The sequence below is a fragment of the Aotus nancymaae genome, unplaced genomic scaffold, assembly GCF_030222135.1.
Source record: "Aotus nancymaae isolate 86718 unplaced genomic scaffold, 86718_ANA_hifiasm-v0.15.2.pri h1tg000108l, whole genome shotgun sequence".
NCBI classification, from domain to species: domain Eukaryota; kingdom Metazoa; phylum Chordata; class Mammalia; order Primates; family Aotidae; genus Aotus; species Aotus nancymaae.
The window spans coordinates 931,735-955,242 of NW_026988523.1; the positions used below are offsets into that span (position 1 = coordinate 931,735).

Below are 23,508 nucleotides of genomic sequence, written 5' to 3' on the forward strand. Positions count from 1 at the left end.
ACAGTTGGTATCAACATAGCACTGTGATTGAGGAAGAATTTCAGTGAAGGGCTACACTTTCCCTAGTGAGTGTGATAGACTTTTGATGTGTTATTTGGCTTCCGCAGGATGATATTAATGTTCTCATTCCTGCCTGTTGTTTGGTGTTTTTGTCTGTAGCTCTTGCTTCTGGTGGCTCTCTTCCAATAACATCGCTCGATGCAACTGGGAACCTGGTATTTGCCAATGCAGGAGGAGCCCCCAACATTGTGACTGCCCCTCTGTTCCTGAACCCTCAGAACCTGTCTCTGCTCACCAGCAACCCTGTTAGCTTGGTCTCTGCCGCCGCAGCCTCCACAGGGAACTCTGCACCTGTAGCCAGCCTTCACGCCACCTCCACCTCCGCTGAGTCCATCCAGAACTCTCTCTTCACAGTGGCCTCTGCCAGCGGGGCTGCATCCACCACCACCACCGCCTCCAAGGCACAGTGAGCTGGGCGGAGCGGGGCTGCCAGAAGCCTTTTTCACTCTGCAGTGTGATTGGACTGCCAGCCAGGTTAATAAACTGAAAAATGTGATTGGCTTCCTCTCACCGTATTGTGAGGGCAAAGGAGAGAAGGGAGATAAAATAAAACACATACCAGAAAAAAAAAGAAAGGATGGAGATGGGACATTTGCCTAATTTTGTAATAAAACACTGTCTTTTCAGGATTGCTTCATGGATTGGAGAACTTTCTAACCAAAAATTTAAAAAAAAAAAAAAAAAAGAAACAAAAAATCAAAAACAAACAAAAATAAGTGAAAGGACTACTTACCATTTCCAGCAGTCATGATGACAAGTTAAGGTGAGTTACCAATTCCAGTATAGGAAGGGGATTTCTTGTTTGTCTAGATTTCTTTTTTTTCTTAAAAAAAAAATCATTTTTATGGGTCTGTTGTACAGGCCATTAAGTCATAACAAGGTGTTTATAATCGTATCAATTGTGTTGGGGGTTCCTTTCTTAACTGGTACAATTTAGGCAGGCCTGTATTACTGTATCTCTTTTATTGTTGTTGTTGTTGTTGTTATTGTTTTATATATATATATATATACACACTCACATATATATATATATAGTTTGGACATGTTTATTATCTCTCGCTCCTGGATCCTATTTCAGTGAGCTCCCACACTGTGGGGAGGGAGGGTTTTAGGGTAAGGGGAGACTTCTGTTCTTAACTGCGGGGAATGTTCTTGCTGGTTTCCTCATCCTTGATGACTCTTACAGAGGTGCTAGAAAATTATTTTCTTTTGCCACTTATGCAAGAGGCTTGGTGCAGAAGCTGAAGGCAGTGTGTGCAAACACTCCCATTCCACACACGCCCTTTCCCCTCCCCACATCAGGTGGTGCCTTTGGAGCACTTTTGTGTAGGAAGGAATTCCTGCTGAACTGTAGCTCTCACTCACCCCCAAATCATTGAATGACCCTGAGGCCCAGATCCCGTGGTGCAACAGTGCTGCTTTCTGCTACTCTCAATGGGAACAGCTGTACATGTTGCAGGCAGGATTTGGTTCCGAAGAGCAAAGACTACTGCAGACACCTGACTTGGTGGTTCTCCTGATTTCTTATCTCCTGAAAAAATGCTCCTACTGTTGGTGTGTTTGTTTGTTCGTTCCATTTTGTGGAAGTTTTTCATCCAGACTTTCTTTAACTTGGCCAAGAAAAAAACTGAGTTATTGAAATTGGGAAACTTTTCCTCTCTTTTATTTGCTTTAGGAATTCTACTAAACTTATTTTCCATGAATAATATATACAAAAGAGGTGTGATGAGAAGAGTCAAAAGTTACCACTTTTTCCTCTAGAGAGCCACAGACTTCCTTTCCACTGGATGGCTTATAAATCCCTCTAACCCTGAGATTCCTCCTGGTTCTCTAACTAAAGGAGGCACTTACTGGCCAGGTGGGATCTGTAGAACCTTTGAAGAAGGACTTTGAGCAGGAACTTTGCACACACCTTAAGTGTCTCCTTGGTTTGTTCGTGAGGCTCCTGCTAGGTAGGGCTAAATGGCAATACACATCTCTTCATTCAACGTAGAAAGTGATAAGCTCCTGGAATTATTTTCAGGGTGTTTCTAGACTATATAAATGAGCCCATTGAAAAGGAAGAGCTTGTGAAAGTGGATGAAGAGGAATAAGGGTAACTTGGAGATTAAATTCCCCTCTGTGTCAGCGTACTGTTATTATGCCATCTGTACCATGAAAAATTTCCAAAGACTGGATCACTGCAGTGCAGTTCATCTAAGCTCCCCTTCTTATTGGAGATAAAGGTTCCCATCTGGTGTCTGTGGGTGCTTGCTTAAATCTCTGGTGGTCCCAAGACTGCACTTTTTCTCCCTTTCGAGCTGGGGATATAGAGAGAACTTACAGGTGATTTTTGTTCTGATGGCTTTGTTTGTGTCTACAAGGGAGCTTGGATTCTGTGTATTTGTCTGTCTTTACCATTGTCCAGAAGGGCAGTAAATACAGACACAATGTGTGCTTTGTGTGTGATTCAAGTGGGAGACAGTCTGTTAAAAGGTCAGAAACATTTTGGTCCCCTTTAAATTTTTTTTTTAGTATTTTTTCTGTCTTGTTTCATTTCACAGAGTATTTAATTACCACCCCTAAATTTCCTCCTCTTATCCTTCACCTTCCCTAAAATCCTTCCAAAATCAGTGAACTGCAAGCAGGGAAACTAACAAATATCCATTCACCCTTTTGTGTTGTGTGTTTTTTATGTTTTATTTTGTTTTTTAACTAAGCTTGAACCAAAGTCAATTTTTAGCAAGCTGCTGTACTAATGGACTAGTTTATAACGTGCAGTTCAGACACATCGAGGAGATAGATGCTACTGACAATTTCTTTTTCATTTGTCTTTGTTAATTTTATATAAAAGTTGCTGCTTGTTTTTAATCTTTTATGTTGGTAAATTGTAATATCCTCTGGGCAGACATTAACACTTGATGTTTAGTTTATTAGGTTGGTGTGTAAATAGAATGACAATGTCAGTTACTAATTTCTCTCCTCTCCCTCTCCCTCTGCTTTTTCTCTGTTGTAGTTAAATTTACTCTTCTCTCCTGACTTGACATTTCGTCTGTGCAAATGATTTGAGGGCTGTCAGTAATGCTGTAGCTGCCCATGAGTCCCTCCCTTGGGAGTGGTGAGACTTAGAAAGAAGGATTCAGGGAGGGAGATGCTGATACCCACTATACTGGATTAGAAGTTATAGCATTAATTTCTCAAAATTGCTACCAAAGGAAGTGTGGAGTCCCAAGGGACTCAAGCTCAGTGAGTTAAGAGAAAGGGCAAGGAAAGGCTGTTTGGGTTTTTTTCCCCCACATATAGTTTAGAAAATGATCTCTTCCCCAAACAAAATTCACCAACAGACTTCAATATTAGAAAAGATACTAAGCTTTAAATGTCAGTACAGTGGTCTTTTATTCCCTGCCCTGTCTATATTTTCTACTCAATTTGGGATTAGGGGATTCTGCTTTCTTTTATGTGGAGCACTTGATGACGGTAGAGCAGCATAAAAGATCTGTTTCAAAGAAGAAATAATCTTTAGATAAAAGTAAAATTGTATCTCTTTTACTTATTTTAAAATAAGTGAAATGAAAGGTACATTTACACATGTACACACGAAACACTAATACAGGTTTTTGGTTGGTGTTTAGTTTAAAATCAACCCCCTATCCACCATCCCTAGATATTCCACTGATCATATTGCTTCGTGAACACCTTGGTCATTTTTTACTTCACGTGTGTGTTTTTTTTTATCATGTCAAGAAATGCATTTGGAATTGAATGAACTCTCTTCTAAGGTACTCAAACTTGACTTTCAGCCACCCTTCATGGGAGAGCCTGGAAACTAAAGGGGGCCGGGGCCATTTGACCAAAAAGAGGTGTTTCGTGGAGTATCTGCGTTTCAAAGAAGAAAGCCAGATAGGTCATCACAATTCATTGTATCATTCTTTTTTTCCCTTTAATGTTTATGCAAATTTTATTTATATTTCTGAATTTGGTTAGCACATACTAAGCCAAAGACTAATTCTAAATGCGTTTATAGTGAATACTATATATGCCCATAGTAATGGGTCCTCTCTGAGGAGTGGTGAATGTAATTGTGTGAATCCTGCTTATCACAAGTGGTGCAATTTGGTCATAAACTTTATTTATATCCTGTATACATCCGAAGAACAGAGCAGAAGGACCTAAAAAAGGGCTTCTCACAGGAACAATATTACTATATTGTTCTAAGAAATAAGTTGAGTGCTGTATTAGTTTCAGTGTTTCTGAAGTTCTACAGGCAGCATTTTAGAATTAAGAAAAACATTGTGTATATCCATTAACTGATATAATATACACATCCTTTCATTTCTTATCAGAAAGATGAGTACTATCCCAATTTATTCAGCTTGTTACTCGAGAAATGGAACCAAAGGAATGCAACTTTGATTTTGTTAGAACCATACCTATTCATACTTCATGCTAGCATTATAAGAAATAAATCTTCTGTTTTAAAAAAGGGAAGATAAAATTAAAGATTCTTAGTGAGATTATCTTGCCAATTTGCTGTGCATCTCTCATTCATTGTTGGGGAAAAAAGCACAACTATACCTCTTTAATGTTATTTTCTTCCATTATCCCTCATTTATTTGGGAAGATAAGGGAAACCTTGTCTATATTATCCAGAAGCACAGATGTTTGCTTAACACAATATTTAAATTCAGTCCAATCTTTAACATTAAACAATTTTCTTTTTAACTTGCTGGAAAAGTTGGATACATTGGCAAATATAGGGAATTCATGTGAATTTTTATTTTATTTATTTATTTTTCGAGACGGAGTCTCCCTCTGTTTCCCAGGCTGGAGTGCAGTGGTGCAATCTCAGCTCGCTGCAACCTCCACCTCCTGGGTTCAAGCGATTCTCCTGCCTCAGCCTCCCAAGTAGCTGGGACTACAGGTGACCATCACTGTGCCCGGCTAATTTTTGTATTTTCACTAGAGACGGGGTTTCACCATGTTGGCCAGGCTGATTTTAAACTCCTGACCTCAGGTGATCCACCGGCCTTGGCCTCTCAAAGTGCTGGGATTGCAGGTGTGAGCCACCGCCCCATCCTCCTATCAATTTTTAAAGTGATAAAGCCTGATATTATACATTGCAATTAGTGTAGAATAAACGCTTGGCTTACAGAACTCTGTGTTCATAGTCTAAAGCTCTTCCCAAACCAGGTCATCCTCACGAAACATTTTTGACCAAGAAGAAAGATAAGGTCATTGAGATAGAAAGACAGAGAAACGTCTTGCTTTTGTGTCTTCCCAAGAAGGGAGAAGCCCTGCCAGGGAGAAGTCAGTACTATCACGGACTCACCCTATCACGGAGCGTAGGGTGTGGTAGCGAGGAGGAGGTAGGGATGTTGTACTGACCGGTGGCTCTGGCCTGGCTCTTGGGAGGCCTTCCAAAGACCAGTCTGCAGTTTGAGGAAGGGCCCCCAACAATTCATTTGGAGAGCTTGGCCAAGCGCTTTCTCATTAAACCAGCATCTAAACTTGATGAATTTAAAGTTTTTTTATTCTTCAAATCCTGTTTATTAGAGTTGAAAACATTAAAAGATGACTAATACTAACGGAAAAAAAAATACTAAAGACCCCAAATTTAAAATTTTCCACAATGGACAAGATGATGGGTTAATTTGCTCATAACTGATGAGTTCACGTTTACGTGAGTGTGTGTGAAAAGCATTTAATTGTGGTGCTATTCGTAGCCCTGGCTGTTGGACCTCATTTTCAGTTTTCTAGCATTTTGAGGATGACACTTTATCAAATGGTAAATCTTCCTTAGCATTTACCTTCACTTTTGAGAAGGGAAAAAATCCTCCTTTGGTGTTTCTGTAAGAAGAATAACGAAGATCAGCTATTATATAGGTTTGCATGGATGGTGTACACAATACAGATGTAATCTTGGACAGGAATAGGATAAATTGCTTTCATCATAAAGGCTAATCATCTATTTCTTCATCCAAAGACATTAAATAGGACACCCCTGAGATTTCCAGTAAGGTATTTGAAAGGATCCCACTGGGTGGGAGGGCAGGGAATATGTTTTTTCTCAGAATCGTCCAGTTTGTACCTAGTTTTCTATATGGTTTTTGAGCTGTAGCTTTTTTTATTTTTTATTTTTTTTGTAGTTTTCTTCTAACTCTCCTTATCTTTAAGTAGTTCCTTGTTTTGGCCCTTCTATTCTTGGGCTTTGTAAAAGCAGTGAATGTGAGTGAACTTTATGTTGCTTGTGTCATCTGGATCTCCTTTCCTTGCCTTCTTTTTCTCGTTGAATGGTGGTACCTTAATTTGGGTAACAGCTAGCTTCTGGCACCTTCATAAAATACCTCAGTATAGCTTAGCATTGTTGCAAAACTGGTTTTAAAGTAAAAACCAAATAAAAGAAAAAACTTTATAAATAGTGGAAATAATTCTAGCTGTAGCATTTAGTTGAACTGATGTTTATTACAACTGATAAACATGTTTGATGCTGTATGTATTTGGGATCCTGGTTATAGGTTACAATTTATAGGGTTAGGGAGGGTTGGGTGGGGAGCAGGAGAAGTCGATTATGTTAGAAGGAAAATGTTGCTCGTGTGTTTGTTTTTTCTTATATCTGTCTTGCCAAAGGAAACTTGATTTTCCCTGTGATTGACTTTGGCCTCTCTGTGGTCTGATCTGCAGCAGTGTGTGGTGGCATGCAGGTAACATATGGGGTGTCCAGTCGGTTCAGGGAACCTGAGGGTGCATTTACATCCCTTCCTATGGTTGCCCATGCCCCCTAGACCCTGCCAACCTCTCCTAATGATTCGTTACCTCTGTACATAGCAAAAGCATAGGCAAAGGATGAATGTGTGAATGCTTGGATGTGCAGTTGAGAAAGAGAGGCAGAAATAGACATGCACCAATTAATTTGGAGCAAAGAGGTGAGTGATTGATGTGTCTTAAATCTTAAATCTAGGCAAGTTAAAGTGAAACAGGTTCTTTGTGTTACCGACTCTGTCAGGTTATTGAACGTTGTGCTACTAACACAATATTTTAAAACCTTACTTTTCTCGTACCAAGGCTAGTTCTGTCTAGACCAAAAACACAAACAGGAGAAAAAGCAAACCAAGAAGTTGAAAGCCAACCTGCCCACCTCACCCCTGTGATACAAAGTGTGACCCTCAAGGATTGGTTGGTGGGATTGAGGAGAGAATTATTCTTGGTGGAGACGTGAATGAGAAATGATGCTGGCTTAGGAAAAATTACAAGCCCTTTCTGCCCATACTGTGGGACAAACTTTCTTGGCTCCCTGAGTTCCGAGGTAGACTGTATCTCCAGAAAGGCTATTTTTTTAGATAAATGATCTCACAGAACTTAAGTGGGATTTGGTTTAGATACCAAAGACACTAGACACTGCTAATGTCATTGCTTATCCTTAAGTTTCCAGCACAGACAGAGGAGCAAAAAGCCGAAATTTGGGAAAGCTTTACTTTCTCTCTTTCCTTCCCCTTTCCCCTTTTCCCAGTCCCCTGCTTTTTGAAGGAAGTCTTCTTGGTTATCCTGGCTTTGAAAAAGAGATTTATTTTGTTTTGCTCTGCTGGCTCTTTAAAGATGGATAGTTGCTTAGTGTAGCAGTGATGTGCTTGGAATTGCTGAGAAATTTGGGGAGGGCAAAAGATAGGGGTAGGATTTTTTCATTACTTCCCTTTATCTAATACTTAAAAATAGAACCAATACAGCCTATATGAGTTCAGACAATATTTAGATTTGCTATCTCCATCTGTCTCCTGTAAAAGATAAGAATTTTCAAAACAGGATTATGTGGAAAACCAACAGATCTTCTTCCCTTACTCTCCTGTAAATGTTTTGTTCCAGAATGTTTTTATGTATGGGCTCTAGGGAGTCACGTAGTTCATTGCCTCGGTGTCCTACTGCTAGGACACAGAAAGGGGGAGAGGGTAAAGAAATAGATCGCTCTCTGAATATTGCATCGAAAATGATCAGGTTGCAGAACTTCATAAAAGCTTTACTAATAATCTTATTGTTCTGACATTATGTAAAGGTGGTATTAGTATTGTATGACTTTTCAAAGTGCTAGATAGGTTTGTAAGTAGGTAATAGGGATGTTGAAGGTTAGAGCACTTGAAACAGAAGTTCTGGGAAAACAAGGTGTATGTAATGGAACACTGTTTTGAGCACAGAAACAACGGTCCCTCGGGCCTGGGAGGGAAGACGTGATTTACGATGGCTTCTGTGTCCCTGAATCTACCCACCCTGCACAGGGCTCCACCACCCAGTGCCACCTTCTGGTTTAAACCCAGGACAGTGTCAGAAAGTTAACACCCCAAAACTAACTTACGTTAAAAAACGTTAAGGTCTGCTGCAAAGTTTTCCCATGTTTTCTGGGTTTAGTTGTTCATTATTCTGTAAGTTAGCCACAGCCTCACAAGAGCAGCTGAAGGCTTCTTTCATAAATTGGCAGCAGCATTGAGTTCTCAAACATTATATCCCGAAGTCTGCAGGCAGACAGCTGGATACAGTGCTGAATTTCTTAAGATTGGGATCTCTTTCAAATGAAAAAGGACAGAGCCAAGTAGAGAAAAGACTTTGTGCTCCCGCCCAGCCTTAATGAGTCTCATGGTCTAAAAACAGGAAGAAAAGAAATGCACTTTCAGAAGCTAAAATGACAGTGTCTGCTACAGGAGCTGCAGTTGTAGGCAGCGAGGGGCACCACGTCCTTGGCTCCATTCCTGCGTGGGTGTGCAGAAGGCACGCACTTTCTAAGAGTAGCGTGGACTAGTGCCAGCCTGGATGGGTTTAAAAGTGCAGACAGTTGGCGAAAACAGGATAGGTTGGTGCAGAGAGCATAACAACATCGGCTTTTGACAACGGAAATGGTGTATCTTCCCTAAGGGCAGGCCAGGGAAAGAAAGACTTCCAGCTTCTTACCTCCTCGTGCATGGGCTCAGTCCACAGGAGCTCTCACTCTGCAGGAAACGCTCTCCTCCCACATTAGTCTGTCCTTCCGTCCCCACATCTGTGGTCGTAGTGAAGGCTAGGTAAGTAAGCGTGGGCTGTCGTACCTACCAGAAGTGCAGGACTGTTGTATACCTCATTTCTAACTCACGACCGAGTGACTTGCTTTAACTTTCTCGAAACCCTACAGAGTTGCCAAGTCTGCCCTCCCTCCTCAGTCATGTTAAACTCTGGCCTATAGCATCATGGGACCTGTAGCCTAGGGTGGGACCCCAAAGCTTCTGAATGTCGCTGCTTAAAAGCTACTGCAAACTGAGGGCAAATTGCAATCTTCTGTTCCTTTTTGTTGCAAGGGGTCTTCACAGGTCTCTTAACATCCGATTTCCCGGCCACCCTGCCTTTCGGGGTTGGCCAGCGATCCATGCCCCTACCCCGCCCTGCGTTTCTGACAGCTGGCCACACGTCAGCTTCCACACTTGCCTTTTCCTTGGTGGGGTAGAGGCCAACCCCTTCTCCTCTGAGGCCTCAGGGTTCTGTTTCGTTTCAGGACTTTGGGTAGAAGGGAAGACACCAAAGGCTCCTTTCAGCTGACTGCTGCATACACATTTCACTTTTTTTCCTTTGACATGACCAAAAATATCCAAATATTTAAGTTTATTAATATTATTATTATTTGACAATCTTGTATCCAGTGGGCTCTTCTCGAAGCTGCATCCCCAGCCCTTTCACCTTTTCTTTGAATGTAGTTCCCAACCTTCAGTTCCCACCCCTCATGCTGACAAAAAGCTTAGCCAGGTCATGATACTGCTGCTATAAGCCAGGGGAGGGTGGTTTGTTTTGTTTTGTTTTGTTTTTAAAATTTCCAGCCAAAACCAAAGATTTCTTAATGATTGTATAAACTCAAAACAAACAAAAGAACCAAAGAAAAGGGGGGTCTTCAGCATCGGTCCAGTCTGTGGCGTCCTGGCAGTTGGAAGAGTGAGGCCAGGGAAGGTGCGCGCCCTCTGACCGGATCAGAAAGGGCAGGCAAGCCGTTTTCCACCTTCCAGGGTCCTGCACAGGTGCATGCCCCTAGCTTTGGCCCTCGCAAACTTGTGAGCATGCCCCGAAACAAATTGGCATTTCAGATTTTCGAAAACAAAAGTCAAAAAATCCCATCACCATCATCCACCCTACACCAAGCAGGGTCACTATGGGGACTTAACACAGGGCCTCAGGGGGGTGGGAGCGGCTGCTGGACTGGCCTGAGGACTCCACAGAGTGGAGGACGTTGAAGACACTGGCGCACGATTGGCTGCTCTGCTGGGCGCTTTAACCTCTGGGGCTGGGCGAATGCACGCCACGGTGCCCTTCTGAGCCTTTGTTCTCTTTTCCTTTACTGGAACTGCTTGGAAGGGGCTGTCCTGTTTGTGAGAAAACATGCAGAAAGATCATCGAGCTTTTCATTTCTCTTGACGGTAGTTGTGTTTCCTTTTTGCAGCACCACTGTGCAACTATGCATTGTACTTCACGACCGTTCGTGCTAGGTAGATGCCTGTGACTTTTTAACTTGGGGGGTGGGGGGATTGCAAATGAAGGAACTTTTTACATGGATCTTTTTAATCTCAGTTGATTGGGGGAGGGGGGTACTTGGTTCTTGGGTCATACAAGCTCTATCCCAAAGCAAAATCCAAATGTTATAATATTAGCCTGACGCAGATACCAAAGATAATTTCTTTCCTGCAGAACCTTAGACTTGTGTATTAAGCACGATTACCCAGCACTTGCATTAGTCTAACCTCAGTCATTCCAAAGCTTAGATGTATATTTTGGTATATTTCTGGGATATTAAAAAAAATGTCGTTAACTTCTTGTTTCAGTGTAATGCTCTTAAAGTCATAGCATGAAAATAATTGAACTGTCCTATTCTTAGTAGTTTGAAATAATAGTATTTTTGTATGTTTTGGGTGTGTCTATGTATGTATTAACAGTTTTCACTGCCTAGGTGTTCATAATAAAAAAGAAAATGAAAAAGTTCTGAGTGTACATAATATTCAATAATCATCTCCCACCAGGTGTCAATTTAGATTGCATATTCCTCATTACTGTTCCCCACTGGGATTTTGTTTTCTTTTAAAGAGACAGTGATCGTGTCTTTCTAAAGATGTTTTCTTTCTCTGTCTTTTAATGTCTTAACTTTTTCTTTTCTTCCTTTTTTCTCTTAATTATTAATTAATTCAGGGGTGTTTGTCCACTGTTGTCAAGGGAAGGGCACAAGGGGAATTGGCCCCTTGGCCTCCGAGAACTTTTTGTTTTATGTACTTTAAAATGTGAGTTTGAGTTGTTCTTTGTGGAAACTTCAGATGTGGTGTAAATGATTCTTTCCGAAATTGTCCAGCAGCTTTAATGAGGCAGTGACAATTCTGAGGTGGTTTGTTCGGCGTCCTTCTCCATTTCTCTTAGATAACTCTGCACTCTGGGCGGCTCTTGTGTAGCCATACTGCCCCAGAACGCCTGTTAGCCAAATATTTCCCCTCTGATAGGAATATTTTCTAAGAATCAGCTGATAACTTGGGGTGCTGGACCTTGTTACCTGTGCCCCTGGGAAACACACGTTTTCTTGGTTTTGAAAACCTGAAACACAGGCAACAACTTTACATTTTGGGGAATTAGCTGATGCCTCTGAGGCTTGAGGAGGTGGCGGGGAATATGAGCGGTGCTGTCTCTCTCAAAGTGCCCTTTAGATGATTCCCCCTCCTAGGGCTGCCTGCAGGGGCTGTAGGCTTGGGAGAGATTGTGTAGGTGACAGTGAATCAGAATGAAATGGTAGATTTTGTGTAGATGCATTTGTCTGCTGTAATTTTTTACATATATTAAACTTACTTACTGTAACCGTGCAGTTTCTTTCTGTTGTAAAACATCATTAAACCATTTTCCAAGTGTTTTCACATTGTTGGAGTTTCTTTGAAGTGGCCGTGTTGGTATTCTGGATGCTTCACACACACATTCTCAGAATCTTCACATAATTCAGCTCCCAAATTATTTTTTCCAAGTGCTCTCAGGAACTCTAGAATCACCATGCAGCACCTTGGTTCCTGCCCCACTCCACCCTTCAGGCTTCCTCACCCTGTGCACGGAGACATGTCACACTGTGGCGTCAGCTGCTGTGCATAGACGCCCTCTGCTCACGTGCTGCCTATTCTGATGCCCGAGTGCCAGGCTGGCCTCTCCCGCTTGTTTTCCTGCACCCCACAGGCTGGCGCTGTGCTGCAGGGCTCAATTACCCATAGCCCTCTCTGATTCTGGCACATACCTGGGCAGTACTGACACACTGTACTGCACGGAGCCCCACTCTAAGGCGCAGCTACCCAGCCTGGATGCCCCGCTCACTTGCGCTGTGCGACGCGGCCTCCAAGGATGCACCTGCGCTCACGTGCTGGTTCCCAGGAACTGTCACGTTCTCTCCCAAGAATCAGCAGTTCTGCTCCCCTCCTCCAAGGGCGCCCTGCTGATTGACTGATGACTGAATTGCCATTACAAGCTTGACTGCTGAAATAAATAAAGCTTAAAGTAAAGCTGCATTTTCACTGAAGCATTTATTATGCAAGATAGGAAGGCTTTAGCATGCCAGTATCAATTAAAAGTAGAACAAAGGCAGAGCAGAGGGCATTTTTCATCCATGGCCTGTGCCCTGTAATGACACAGCAGTGTCCCAGTACATTGGGGTTTTTCCTGTCCTGCCACTGTCTGCTGGGCAGTTACAGGTCCCATGGTGCTGGGTCTTCCTGCAAGGCCTTCGCGATGATGGTTTTGTCATTTACTAAAAGCCTGAGGCGAATCAAGGGCCTTCTCTTACTCCCAGGCACTTTGTTGACACCGTGGAAACACACTGTTCTTTACACCACTTTGTGCACAGCTCATCAAGGTCAGTCTTGTTCATCTTCCAGCCCCCCACCCTGCTGCCCTCGCAGGCCCCGGCTGAGCCTCCCCTACCTGCCCACCTTCCCATGCCCCTGCAGCTCCCTGGCTGCACCTGACCTAGGCTCCCTTCCTGTCCGCCCCACTGCCCGGCCCTCTCACCGGGGGGGGAGGTGCAACATGGCCCAGTACAGTTACCTTGAAAGGAGGTGAAGGTGATAACAGAAGCCAAATTTACAGCAGAGGTGAAGCCACTCAAACATTGATGGAATGATACAGACATTAGGGCAAGTGCTAGCATCTGCGGTTTCTCTGGGATTTTACAAAACAGACTCAACTCAGCTGTGAGAGACAGCATGTGCACCTCCCAGGGAGAACACGTAGCTGCCAGGAGACAGGTCTGCCTGCACCACTGGCAAATCAGAGGACCCAAGGCCAGGGCCATGAGCCCTAGGGGGCACACTCCCTTAAAGAGTGCGGGGACAGCAGTCTGTGTGATGTTTTGGAGTTGAGTATGACCAAAGCATCCGGTACATAAAGGGGAATAGTTCCGTGGCTGAGATGAGTGAGCCAGGTTGTAAATGCTTTATCCTGTGTCTCATAATCTGGGTATCTGCAGGTCTGGCCTTTCAGTGGTGAAATACCCTGGCTGTTAGCGAGGGGGCAGGGCCTGCATGTGAAGGGCGTCGTAGGTGTCCTTGGTGGCCGTGCTGAGTCCCTGGTGAAAGCAAATCAGAAAAGAAGAGTGGGTCAGCAGCCTCGGTGGGCGGAAGCCAACCCGGAGGCCAACAGGTGTCTGCAGCACAGCCCCGTGGCCACCCACCCAGCCTCCAGAGGACCAGGAAGAGTCCTGCTGACCCCACTGGCAGGAGCCGTGGCTGCAACGGCTTCGAGAGGTGGGTTCTGTGCGCTGCTGGCAATGGCCTTGGTGCAGCTCCTTTCCAGCTCGGTTCTCACCCCTCTTTTTAGCTCCTCAAATTCTGTGCCTTACAGTGCTTGGGCCCTGCCAAGTTCATATCACACCCGAGACAGAGGAGTCTCCCACCTTCCATACTGGGCAGGAATCAGGGGAAGGGCCGGGGCCTGCTCCAGAGCATCTGCTGTCCCCGATACCTGGGCCCAAAGGAAACCTGGACTTGTCACAGGGAGAGGAGGGGCTCCTTCCCAGGCCCAGCTATTCCAGTATTTTCTTGGTCAGGAACAGGCCCACAAGGCTGGCCCCAGACCTGCTGGAATTCCTGTCTCCCTGGTCCAGGGGTCAGGAAGGAGACAGATCAACAGCAGCCACACACAGGTAAGTAAGTTCCTGGGGCCCTTTGGTATCGCTCAACTCAGGCAAGCTGGGCATCCCGACACGAGTCGGAAGAGTGAGCTATGACAGCCCATGGAAGCCAGAAGGAGAGAAATGGGAACCTGCAGGGATCCTGTTTTAGAGAAGAAGGTTGACTGCTTAGTTTGCAGTAATTACTTGCACTGATTTGCAAACCCAGGCACCTAACTACGTAACGTTTTCTTTTTGAAGTTGCCATTTTTAACTTCAGTCTTCCCAGCCATCCTGTCATCTTACTAGGTCTAAGGAGATGACACAGAGCAAGGGTTCTGCAAGGACCCAAAAAGGTAGGATCATCACTCGTGTGGTCCTTCGCCTCCACCTGCACCTGCCGGGCCCGCGCGCCTCTGGACAGCTGCTGCTGTGTCTGCCACGGCCAAACAATGCATGGCTGGAACCAGGTAATTTGATTGAATGGCTGAGTCCCAGCTGTGCTCTAGACTTATCGGCACTGGCATTGCCGCTGGCCTGAATGGGTGCCCTGGGCCTGCCCTGCCTAGCTGCTGGCAAGAGCTGGTGCCACCAGCAGGCAAAGTGTGGGGACCTTGATCGTGGTGCCCCTTCCCCAGAAGGGACGCCGGCAGCTCCTACCTGATAAAGGCCATCGTGCCCCTTGCCCCTCCGGCGCTGGTTCTTTGGGAGTGAAATGAGAAAAGGATGAGAAAGTCAGGCAGTCAGTAGTGGCATTTCTGCTCAAGGGCCCCTCCCAAGGTACCCAGGAAGTCGGAGATAACTGTCTCCCGGCAGCACCCCTGCCCCTGGGAGAGAAAGGTCCTCGGGTCCCTGGTCAGACCCTCATCTCTGCTGTGTAAAGTGAGGCCTGGCCGTGGTGGGGCTCGGGTTTGCTCCACCCCACTCAGATCCTCACAGCCAGCAGATAGAATCCTAAGGTCTAGGGCCGGGCCCGCGGGACCTATGTTGCCCACTGCTTGGATAAATGGACTCCCTTCAGCTCTTAAAGTTCTTGGCTAGTCATTTCTGCTAACTGACAACCACTGTTTTGACCAGTTACGAGCTCTGGCACAGTCAGTTCAATCATGCTTCCCTGTTTACCAGCTGTCAGACCTTGGGTAAGTCACTTCATCTCCTCGTGCCTCGCAGGGCACGTTTCTCATTGTGTTACCGTGGGAATTAATTAAAACTACAGAGAACCCCTGCTTGGAAGGGATCAATGCTTCACTGTCGCCTTGTTGGTAAGAAGGGGTCCCACGTTTTCACGTTGCCCGCGTCCTGAGCACCGAACACGGCAACACGCAGTAAGCACTCGGCGCTTCCCGTTACTGAAACAGACCTGCTTATGCAAAGCTTAGGCTGTAACAGAATCTCGATTTGGCTTTCAGTCCTCAAAGAGCATCAGCCCTTTTGGTTTCTTACGTTCTGACTGGGCGACAGCCAGGTTCGCCTTCGCCTCTGAGGGCCACCACTTGGGCATTTGCAGCTGGGAGGAGAAGTGGATGGGAAAGGAGGCCTGCAGCAGGAGCGTCTGGAGGACCACGAGGAACTCCCTCGGGAGTTAAGAAACAGCAGCACTCACCTCGCCTTTCATCCCGATCTCACTGTAGGCCTCCGCCATCTTATCTTTCTGCAGTGCCTGAGGAAGAAGAGCACGGGGCACTGATTTTCACCAGCTAATGCAGAAAGCAGCAGGCCCCCTACGAGAGGGAGCTCCTTGACCCCCAAGTTGGCAGCAGTGGCGGGGAGGGAGAGCACCATCAAGGCTCCAAACCTTATGCCCACAACCAGCTCCAGTCCACCCACCTCGTCCTCAGCCCTTTGGAGTCTGAGCTGCCAGCCCTCTGCACTGAGCTGAGGAGCTCGGGTTAGGCTCAGACAGGATGTGGAGTTCTAGACACAGACACAGAGACTGGAGCCCCGGCATCATTTATCTGAGCAAGTTGTCTTTACTCAGCCAAACCCACCGGCTGTGGATCAACCCTCCCTCCTCACGGGAGGTGCAAGGGTCCCCTGCAAGGCAACCCAGGTCAACAATCGGGGTCACACCCAGGAGGGTGGGGTTGACCTTCCAATAAGGGGGGACACTCAGAAGACTTCACCCAGGACGGGAGACCCTCCAAGGGACCAACCCCTCGTTCTTGCCCAGCTTGACCTTGCTGTGTCCCCCTACACTCCAGGCTGATTGACCTGGGAACTCCAGCAGCAGCAGCAGGGGTTGGGGAGGGAGATCACTCCGCTCTTTTTAGCTAAGGAGTCTTTCTAGAAGCAGATGCTGCTGCAGGCCACAAGAAAGTAAGACATTACTCCCCCCAGGAAGGGATGGTCTGGACAAAGCCCACGGAGTGTGAAGCAACGCCCTCCGGTCCCCCTCCAGACCCCTCCAGACCCCTCCAGACCCCTCCAGACCCCTCCAGACCCTCCTCCAGTCCCCCCCTCCAGACACTCCTCCAGTCCCCCCCTCCAGACACTCCTCCAGTCCCCCCCCTCCAGTCCCCCCCTCCAGACCCTCCTCCAGTCCCCCCCTCCAGTCCCCCCCTCCAGTCCCCTCCTCCAGTCCCCTCCTGCAGAATCTCCTCCAGACCCCTCCTCCAGACCCCTCCTCCAGCCCTTCCTCCAGCCCTTCCTCCAGCCCTTCCTCCAACTTTCCAAAGTCAAATGTGACATCTCTGCTTACATTGTACAGGCCTTCCTGAGGGTTCTTCCTTCTCTGCTAGAAAAGACAAAGGGAAGACGTCAGAGGGAGAGAAACACAAACGCAAGCCATGAAAGTACAGCAAACCCCATCCTGCCCCCCCTCACCGACCACAGCCCCCCGGGGCTCTGCTATCTTTCTCTCTCCTCCCCCAGCCTTGCCTAGGCCACTGCTGGGGCCCGACTGCACTCCATGGCTCATACTTGGTTACCTGCGATTGGAAACACACTTCGCTCTCCCAGAGGGGCACACCCAACCCCGGCATTGCCCAGAGCAGGCCATGGGGACGCCCGTAGATTATCCATCCCCTTGCAGACAGACCCCCATGGCGGAAGACAAAAGGTACCGCATACCATCATTTGGAGCAGGGCCAGCCACTGCTAGTGAGGGCCTCCCCACACCCTCCTAGTCCAGACAGGACGACAGGAGGCAAGATAAACTTGGACGGTGGGGGTGAGGAGTGGTCAAGGCAATCTCCAGCCTCTCTACTGCCCATTCACTCTAGCAACAGCACAACCAGCAAGGGCTCAGCCTGGACAGGGGCTGGAAGGACAGGCGTGACCACTGGCAGCATCGGGCAGCACTGCCCTTACACCGGGACAACCCTGGCCTTTGTCCCGAGCCCTGTTCTTAAGAAGACGCTAACAAGCCAAATTTAACAACACATTACATCATTCACTGTGATCAAGTGGGATTTATCTCTGGGATGCAAGGATGGTTCAGCAAATGAAATCAATAAACATGATACACCACATTAACAGAATGAAGAAAAAACATGATCATTTCACTAGATGCAGGAAAAGCATTTGACAAAACTTAACATCGTTTCATGCTAAAAACTCTCAACAAATTAGGTATAGAAGGAATGTGCCTCCCCACACGGAAGTCCACATCTGAGCAATCCAGTTAACACCACACTCAGCTGGCAAAAGCTGAAGCCTTTCCTCCCTTTCTTCTAAGATCTGAAAAAGACAAAGATGCCCACGCTCACTACTTCTATTCAATATAGTACCATAGGTCCCAGCCAAACAATTAGCAAAAGGTGCCAAGAATATGCAATGGAAAGTGAATGGTCGTGTTGGAAAAACTGAATATCCACATGCAAAAGAATGAAATTGGACCTTATCTCACATCATATACAAAAACCAACTCAAAATAGATTACAGACTTAAACACAAGATCTGAAACTGTAAAACTTCTATAATAAATCAGAGGTGAATAGACATTTCTCAGAAGACATAAATGGCTAAGAGATACACGAAAAAAATGCTTAATCTCACCGACCGTTAGGGAGATAAAAAGTCAAACCACTTGCCGGCCTGGTGCTCACGCCTGTAATCCCAGCACTTTCGGAAGCAGAGGCGGGCGGATCGCCTGAGGTCAGGAGTTCGAGACCAGCCTGACCAACATGGAGAAACCCCGTCTCTCTAAAAATACAAAATTAGCCGGGCATGGTGGCACGTGCCTGTAATCCCAGCTACTCGGGAGGCTGAGGCAGGAGAATCCCTTGAACCCGGGAAGTGGAGGTTGCAGTAAGCCGAGATTGCGCCACTGCACTCCAGCCCGGGAAATGAGAGTCAAATTCTGTCTCAAAAAAAAGGTAAAACCACAGTGAGATCACCTCACACCTGTTAGGATGGCTATTACCAAAAAGACAAAAGATGACGATTGTGACAAGCATGGACAGAAAAGAAAACCGTAGCACACCGTTGGTGGGAATGTATTGAGGCTCCTCAAAACACTAAACATAGAACTACCATATGACCCAACAATCCCACTTCTGGGTATTTACCCAAAAGATCTGAAGTCTGTTTGTTGAAGAGATGTCTATACTCCCATGTTGACTGCAGCAGTTTTAACAATAACCAAGTTATGGAATCAACCTAAGATAAAGAGGGCTGTGGAACATACGCACAATGCAATACTCTTCAGCTTTTAAAAAGGAAGAAATTCTGTTATTTGCTCTAACATGAATGGAACCAGAGACCATCATGCGAAGTGAAATCAGCCAGGCACAGAAAGCCAAACGCTGCATGTTCTCACCTGTATGTGGAATCTAAAACACTTTAACTCACAGAAGCATGGATAACTAGCATGATGTTTACCAGAGGCTGGGGAAGGGGGGAGTAGGGGGAGTAGGGGGAGTGGGGGGAGTGGGGGGAGTGGGGGGGTGATAGTCACAGGGTACAAAGCCTCAACTAAATAGGAAGAGTCTATTTTTAGATCAATAGCATGGCACGCTGAATATAGCTAATACTTGAGTACTACACATTTTAGTATCTCTGAGAGTAAATGGCTAATGTTCTCATCACAAAAAAAGTTAAATATTTGAAGTGATAAATGTTAGTTTAATCATTTCATATATTCAAAAATCATAATATATAGATCGACAATTTGTCAATATACAATAAACAGAGAGAGAGAAAGAGGAAAGAAGGGAGGGAGGAATGAAGGAAGGAAGGAAATCAGAATGAAGTGGAAGAAACGAAGAAGATGCCAGCTGCTCCCCTACCCACAGGGTAGAGAGTCTACAAAGCCAAGAAGTCAGAGCCCCAGGGGGTACCCAGGACCTGTCCAGGGGTCTTGGGCCCTTCCTGTGTGGACCTCTTCACCAGGGCTGTCCTCCTGGGGCAGATGGTGCCACCAAGTGTGCATCCCAGGATGGCCAAGGAGTGGGTGGAGCTTAGACATGAGAGGGTGCCACATCCAGGGGTGAGGCCCCTTGAGATGCAGAATGGAGCCAAGGAGGAAGAAGGAGGACGTGGCAGCCAATGGGTCTCCATCTCTTCCCTTGTCCTGGGCCCACGCTTTGAGGGTCAAGTCTGGCTGCAGAGTGAGCTGGGGCTGAGAAGTCCCTCCTGCAGCTTGGGCTGAGCCCTACCCCACATGCGAGAACACACTGGAAGACAGAGGAACCCTTACCTGCTTCCCCCCCATCTCAGGGTCCCGGCCCCGTCTCTTGTCCAAGACATCGTACTCCTCTCTCCGTCCTAGATTGAGCTCCTGAAAGAGACAAGAAAGTGTCAGACACAGGACAGAGGAGCCTCAGAAGGATGGGGCCAGCTGGACTGAGGAGTGTGGTTTCCCTCCCCGGGGTGGCTTACAAAAAGAGGGGCCGGGGCTGGGGAGGGAGTGGTAACAGGTTCATCTGGAGACCAGCATCACATCTCAGAGAACACGCACTACCGTGACAGTGGGTGGGATCCCCAAAGGTCACCGTGTACTATATGCTGATCAGTCCAACAGGATAAGGAACAACATTCCTGTGAGCAAGTGGAGAAGCTGGGGCTCAGAGGTGGTGGTCAATCCCACCGCAGTCCCATCGCACAGGGAGCGTAACATCACTTTGCCCCCGCTGGGAAGATTCTAACACATGCCTTCTCCACCCCCTCTAGCTTTTGCAAATTGCTGATGCCTTGGGGGCTCATAGTGGCAGGCACTATACTAAGCTCCTTCCATGCATCAAGCTGCTAAAGCATGTCATCCTTATGGCGCCCTTTGAGACAGGCACAATTACTACCCGTTTTACAGGTTAGAAAACTGAGGTTAAACAAGTTGCAGTCGGGTCAGAAGTGATAGCTGGGCACCAGACCTAAACCCGGGACTCTGGCGGGTCTCAGTCCGAGAAGGGGACCGCCCTTCCTTTCTGGGAGGGTCTGCGGCGAGGCCGACTTACGTTGTAGAGCTGGTTCTGGCCCTGCTGGTACACGGGGGCGTCTGCGCTCCTGCTGAACTGCGACACAGAGAGCAAGGCGCGTTACTGGGACGTGGCAGCCTCTTTTTCTGAGCCCAGCTGTCCCTTTCCTCCCGCCTGTGACATGTGCATCCACCACGCTGGCCCCGGACCCGCTGGCGTTGCTTCTTCCCGGGCTAGCGCCCTCGCGCGTGCGCGGACGTGTCAGGGTCTTGGTCTGTGCCCCCTGGGGACGTGGAGTATTTTCTAAGGTCCCTTCCTCCAGGAACTCCGAGGACACTCAGGGCGGATGGCGGCTGCTCAAGGTCCGGGCTCCCATCTTGACCCCCGGGGCAGGATGCTGTACGCGCATCACTCGCCCAGCCCTCTGCCATCGCCCGGCTGCGCCGGTGCCCAGGAAGCCTCGGGCTCGCTTAGTGTCCTGAGCATCTGCTGGAAGCTGACACAGCCTCACTCTTGCTTCAGTTCATGCCGCCTCAGCCAGGAGAAACTGCAAGGTCTTACAGACCCAGAGCATTGGAAACAACCTTAGACATCACCTAGGGCAGCATTTTCAAACTTAAGAGCGTTTTCGTTTCAAATACAATCTTATGCCAAAGTCCAAAATAAGCAAGAAACGGGTTGGGGAGCACCGAAGGGATGACTGAGACTAGATCCTCCCCTTTATCCTAAATTCTTCCACCCTCTGCCCACACCATGACCAGCCCCACCAAGAAATCCAGGGTCTGCAGGGGCACCAAGTGAAAACCCATGCTCCGGCCCACTCTCCCGAGCACAGATGAGGAAAGAGCCTTCTCAAGAGAAAGGCTAACGTGGCCTTCATTCGTACTCAGACAGCGGGACCTCTGCTGAGTGTAAGCCCCTTGGTCTCCAGCAGGATCGCCTTCCCCGACACACTCTGACGTGCACACATTTGTATGGCTCATTATGGAGGCGCCTAGCACCAGGGTCTCCCTCCCACCCTGTTCATCTCAGCCAGACACCCCCACCTCCTCCTCAGCCCATTCAAGGCACACACTTGGCTGGTCCCTGCTTTGCTCCTGGATACCAAGCTCCAGGCACCACTCAAGCTTGAGACTTTCCAAGACCAAGGACCCTCTGAATATCCATCAAGGGGGGACCCCCGTGCCCTCCTCCCAAAGCCCAGTGGTACCCACCTTCACTCTCAGGAACAGGGCAGTAACAATGACACCATAGATGAAGAGGATTCCATCCAGCAGGTAGCAGAGTTTGGGATCCAGCAGGCCGAAGCTCTGTGCCTCTGTGTCAAGAGATAAAGTCAGTCAGCAAGGCCCAGGGTGACCAGAACACAATCCCATCACTCCAGGGTGGCACTAGGACTGACTGTGGCCAAAGAAATCATGACACAGAGACCAGATCCAATCCCCATGCCTCAGCCTGATCACCACCCCCCCCCACCACCTCAACCAGCTCCTGGAAAAGCCATTGGCACTAATGGCAGATGTGGCCGCTGTGGGGCCAAAGAACCTGGGGCAATGGGAGGAGTGGGAACAAAGTGGGAAGGTGAGGCTGTCCTCTGTGCACAGAGCTCCTGCCTCTGGGACACGGAAGCGCAGCCATGTTAGCCCCTGTGTGAACCAAGAAGTCTGGAAGCCTCGGGAAGATGTTCACGTCTGGGCCGGGCGCGGTGGCTCACGCCTGTAATCCCAGCACTTGGGGAGGCCGAGGCAGGTGGATCACGAGGTCAAGAGATCGAGACCATCCTGGTCAACATGGTGAAACCCCGTCTCTACTAAAAATACAAAAAAATTAGCTGGGCATGGTGGCGCGTGCCTGTAATCCCAGCTACTCGGGAGGCTGAGGCAGGAGAATTGCCTGAACCCAGGAGGCAGAGGTTGCGGTGAGCCGAGATCGCGCCATTGCACTCCAGCCTGGGTAACAAGAGTGAAACTCTGTCTCAAAAAAAAAGAAAGAAAGATGTTCACGTCTGGATGAATGGACCTCCTGGCCTGAGATGTGTGGCTCCGAGGTCTACCCACAGGGAGACAATAGGTCAAATGATGGTCAAATGAGACCATTTCAATATCTAACGTAGCTAGAACAGGGAGAATCTGGGTTAACTCTCCCCCACTCCCTGCCTCTGCAGTGCCAGGTACCCTCCCACCCAGGACAGTGGGGGCAACAGACAGAGGTAGCTTCGGGGCCCGTCCCCACCTAGGCGAGCGTCTCCCTGCCCCCAGTCCCAGCTCCACGGCCTCTGCCCTCTCCGGTCTCCCCTCCTCCCACTACACACACCCCATTCCCGGGACACGCCCTGCACACACTGTTCCCGCTTCATATTCCCTCCATTTCTCTCCCTGAAACCCTACTATTCAGTGACATTTGATGCATCCTACAAACTGCAGCTCAAAGGTCCCTTCTGTGTTAGCCTCTCCCACTGCAAATTTCCAAGGGGTCCCGAAGTCCTAGTGCCATATTAACCTTTGTCAGGCTGTAGTCATGCATGTTTAGTGGCCCTGCCATTGGAGTACAATGGGCTGGAGAACACGCGGTACAGTAAATACTCTGATTAAAGTTTGCATTTTTAGGCTGGGTGAAGTGGCTCATGCCTGTAATCCCAGCATTTTGGGAGGCTGAGGCAGGTGGATCACTTGAGGTCAGGAGTCCCAGTCCAGCCTGGCCAACATGGTGAAACCCCATCTCTACTAAAAATACAAAAATTAGCCAGGTGTGGTGGCACACACCTGTAATCCCAGCCACTCTGGAGCTCAGGAGAATCGCTGGAACCTGGGAGGCGGAGGTTGCAGTGAGCCAAGCTGGCACCACTGCACTCCAGCCTGGGTGACAGAGTCAGACTCTGTCTCAAAAAAAAAGAAAAGAAAAAAAGTGTTTTTATTTGAAACATCTCTGCACTGTGAATGAGAAGACTCAGATTTTAGTCTGGACTGTAGGTCCTACTAGGTAAACGTGCAGCTGCTCAAC

General features: G+C 47.5%; 2 protein-coding genes across 12 annotated transcripts in view; one reads left to right on the plus strand and one right to left on the minus strand.

Moving 5' to 3' along the window:
• Positions 1–11,924, plus strand: part of POU2F1 (POU class 2 homeobox 1) — a 196,423-nt gene extending 184,499 nt beyond the window's left edge. For all 10 annotated transcript variants that reach the window (XM_064370601.1, XM_064370594.1, XM_064370596.1 and 7 more), the window contains one exon: positions 160–11,924. In XM_064370601.1, the coding sequence (XP_064226671.1) occupies positions 160–470 (311 nt within the window). In that variant the 3' untranslated portion in view covers positions 471–11,924. The remainder of the gene's footprint in view (positions 1–159) is intronic.
• The window catches only part of CD247 (CD247 molecule), a 94,952-nt gene continuing 71,755 nt past the window's right edge, over positions 312–23,508 (minus strand). The window contains exons 2-8 of one of the 2 annotated variants that reach the window (XM_064370327.1): positions 21,723–21,826; positions 20,548–20,604; positions 19,794–19,874; positions 16,854–16,886; positions 15,759–15,815; positions 14,816–14,857; positions 312–13,612 (exon numbers count right to left, since the gene is read on the minus strand). In XM_064370327.1, the coding sequence (XP_064226397.1) occupies positions 13,547–13,612; positions 14,816–14,857; positions 15,759–15,815; positions 16,854–16,886; positions 19,794–19,874; positions 20,548–20,604; positions 21,723–21,826 (440 nt within the window). In that variant the 3' untranslated portion in view covers positions 312–13,546. 2 annotated transcript variants of the gene reach the window in all.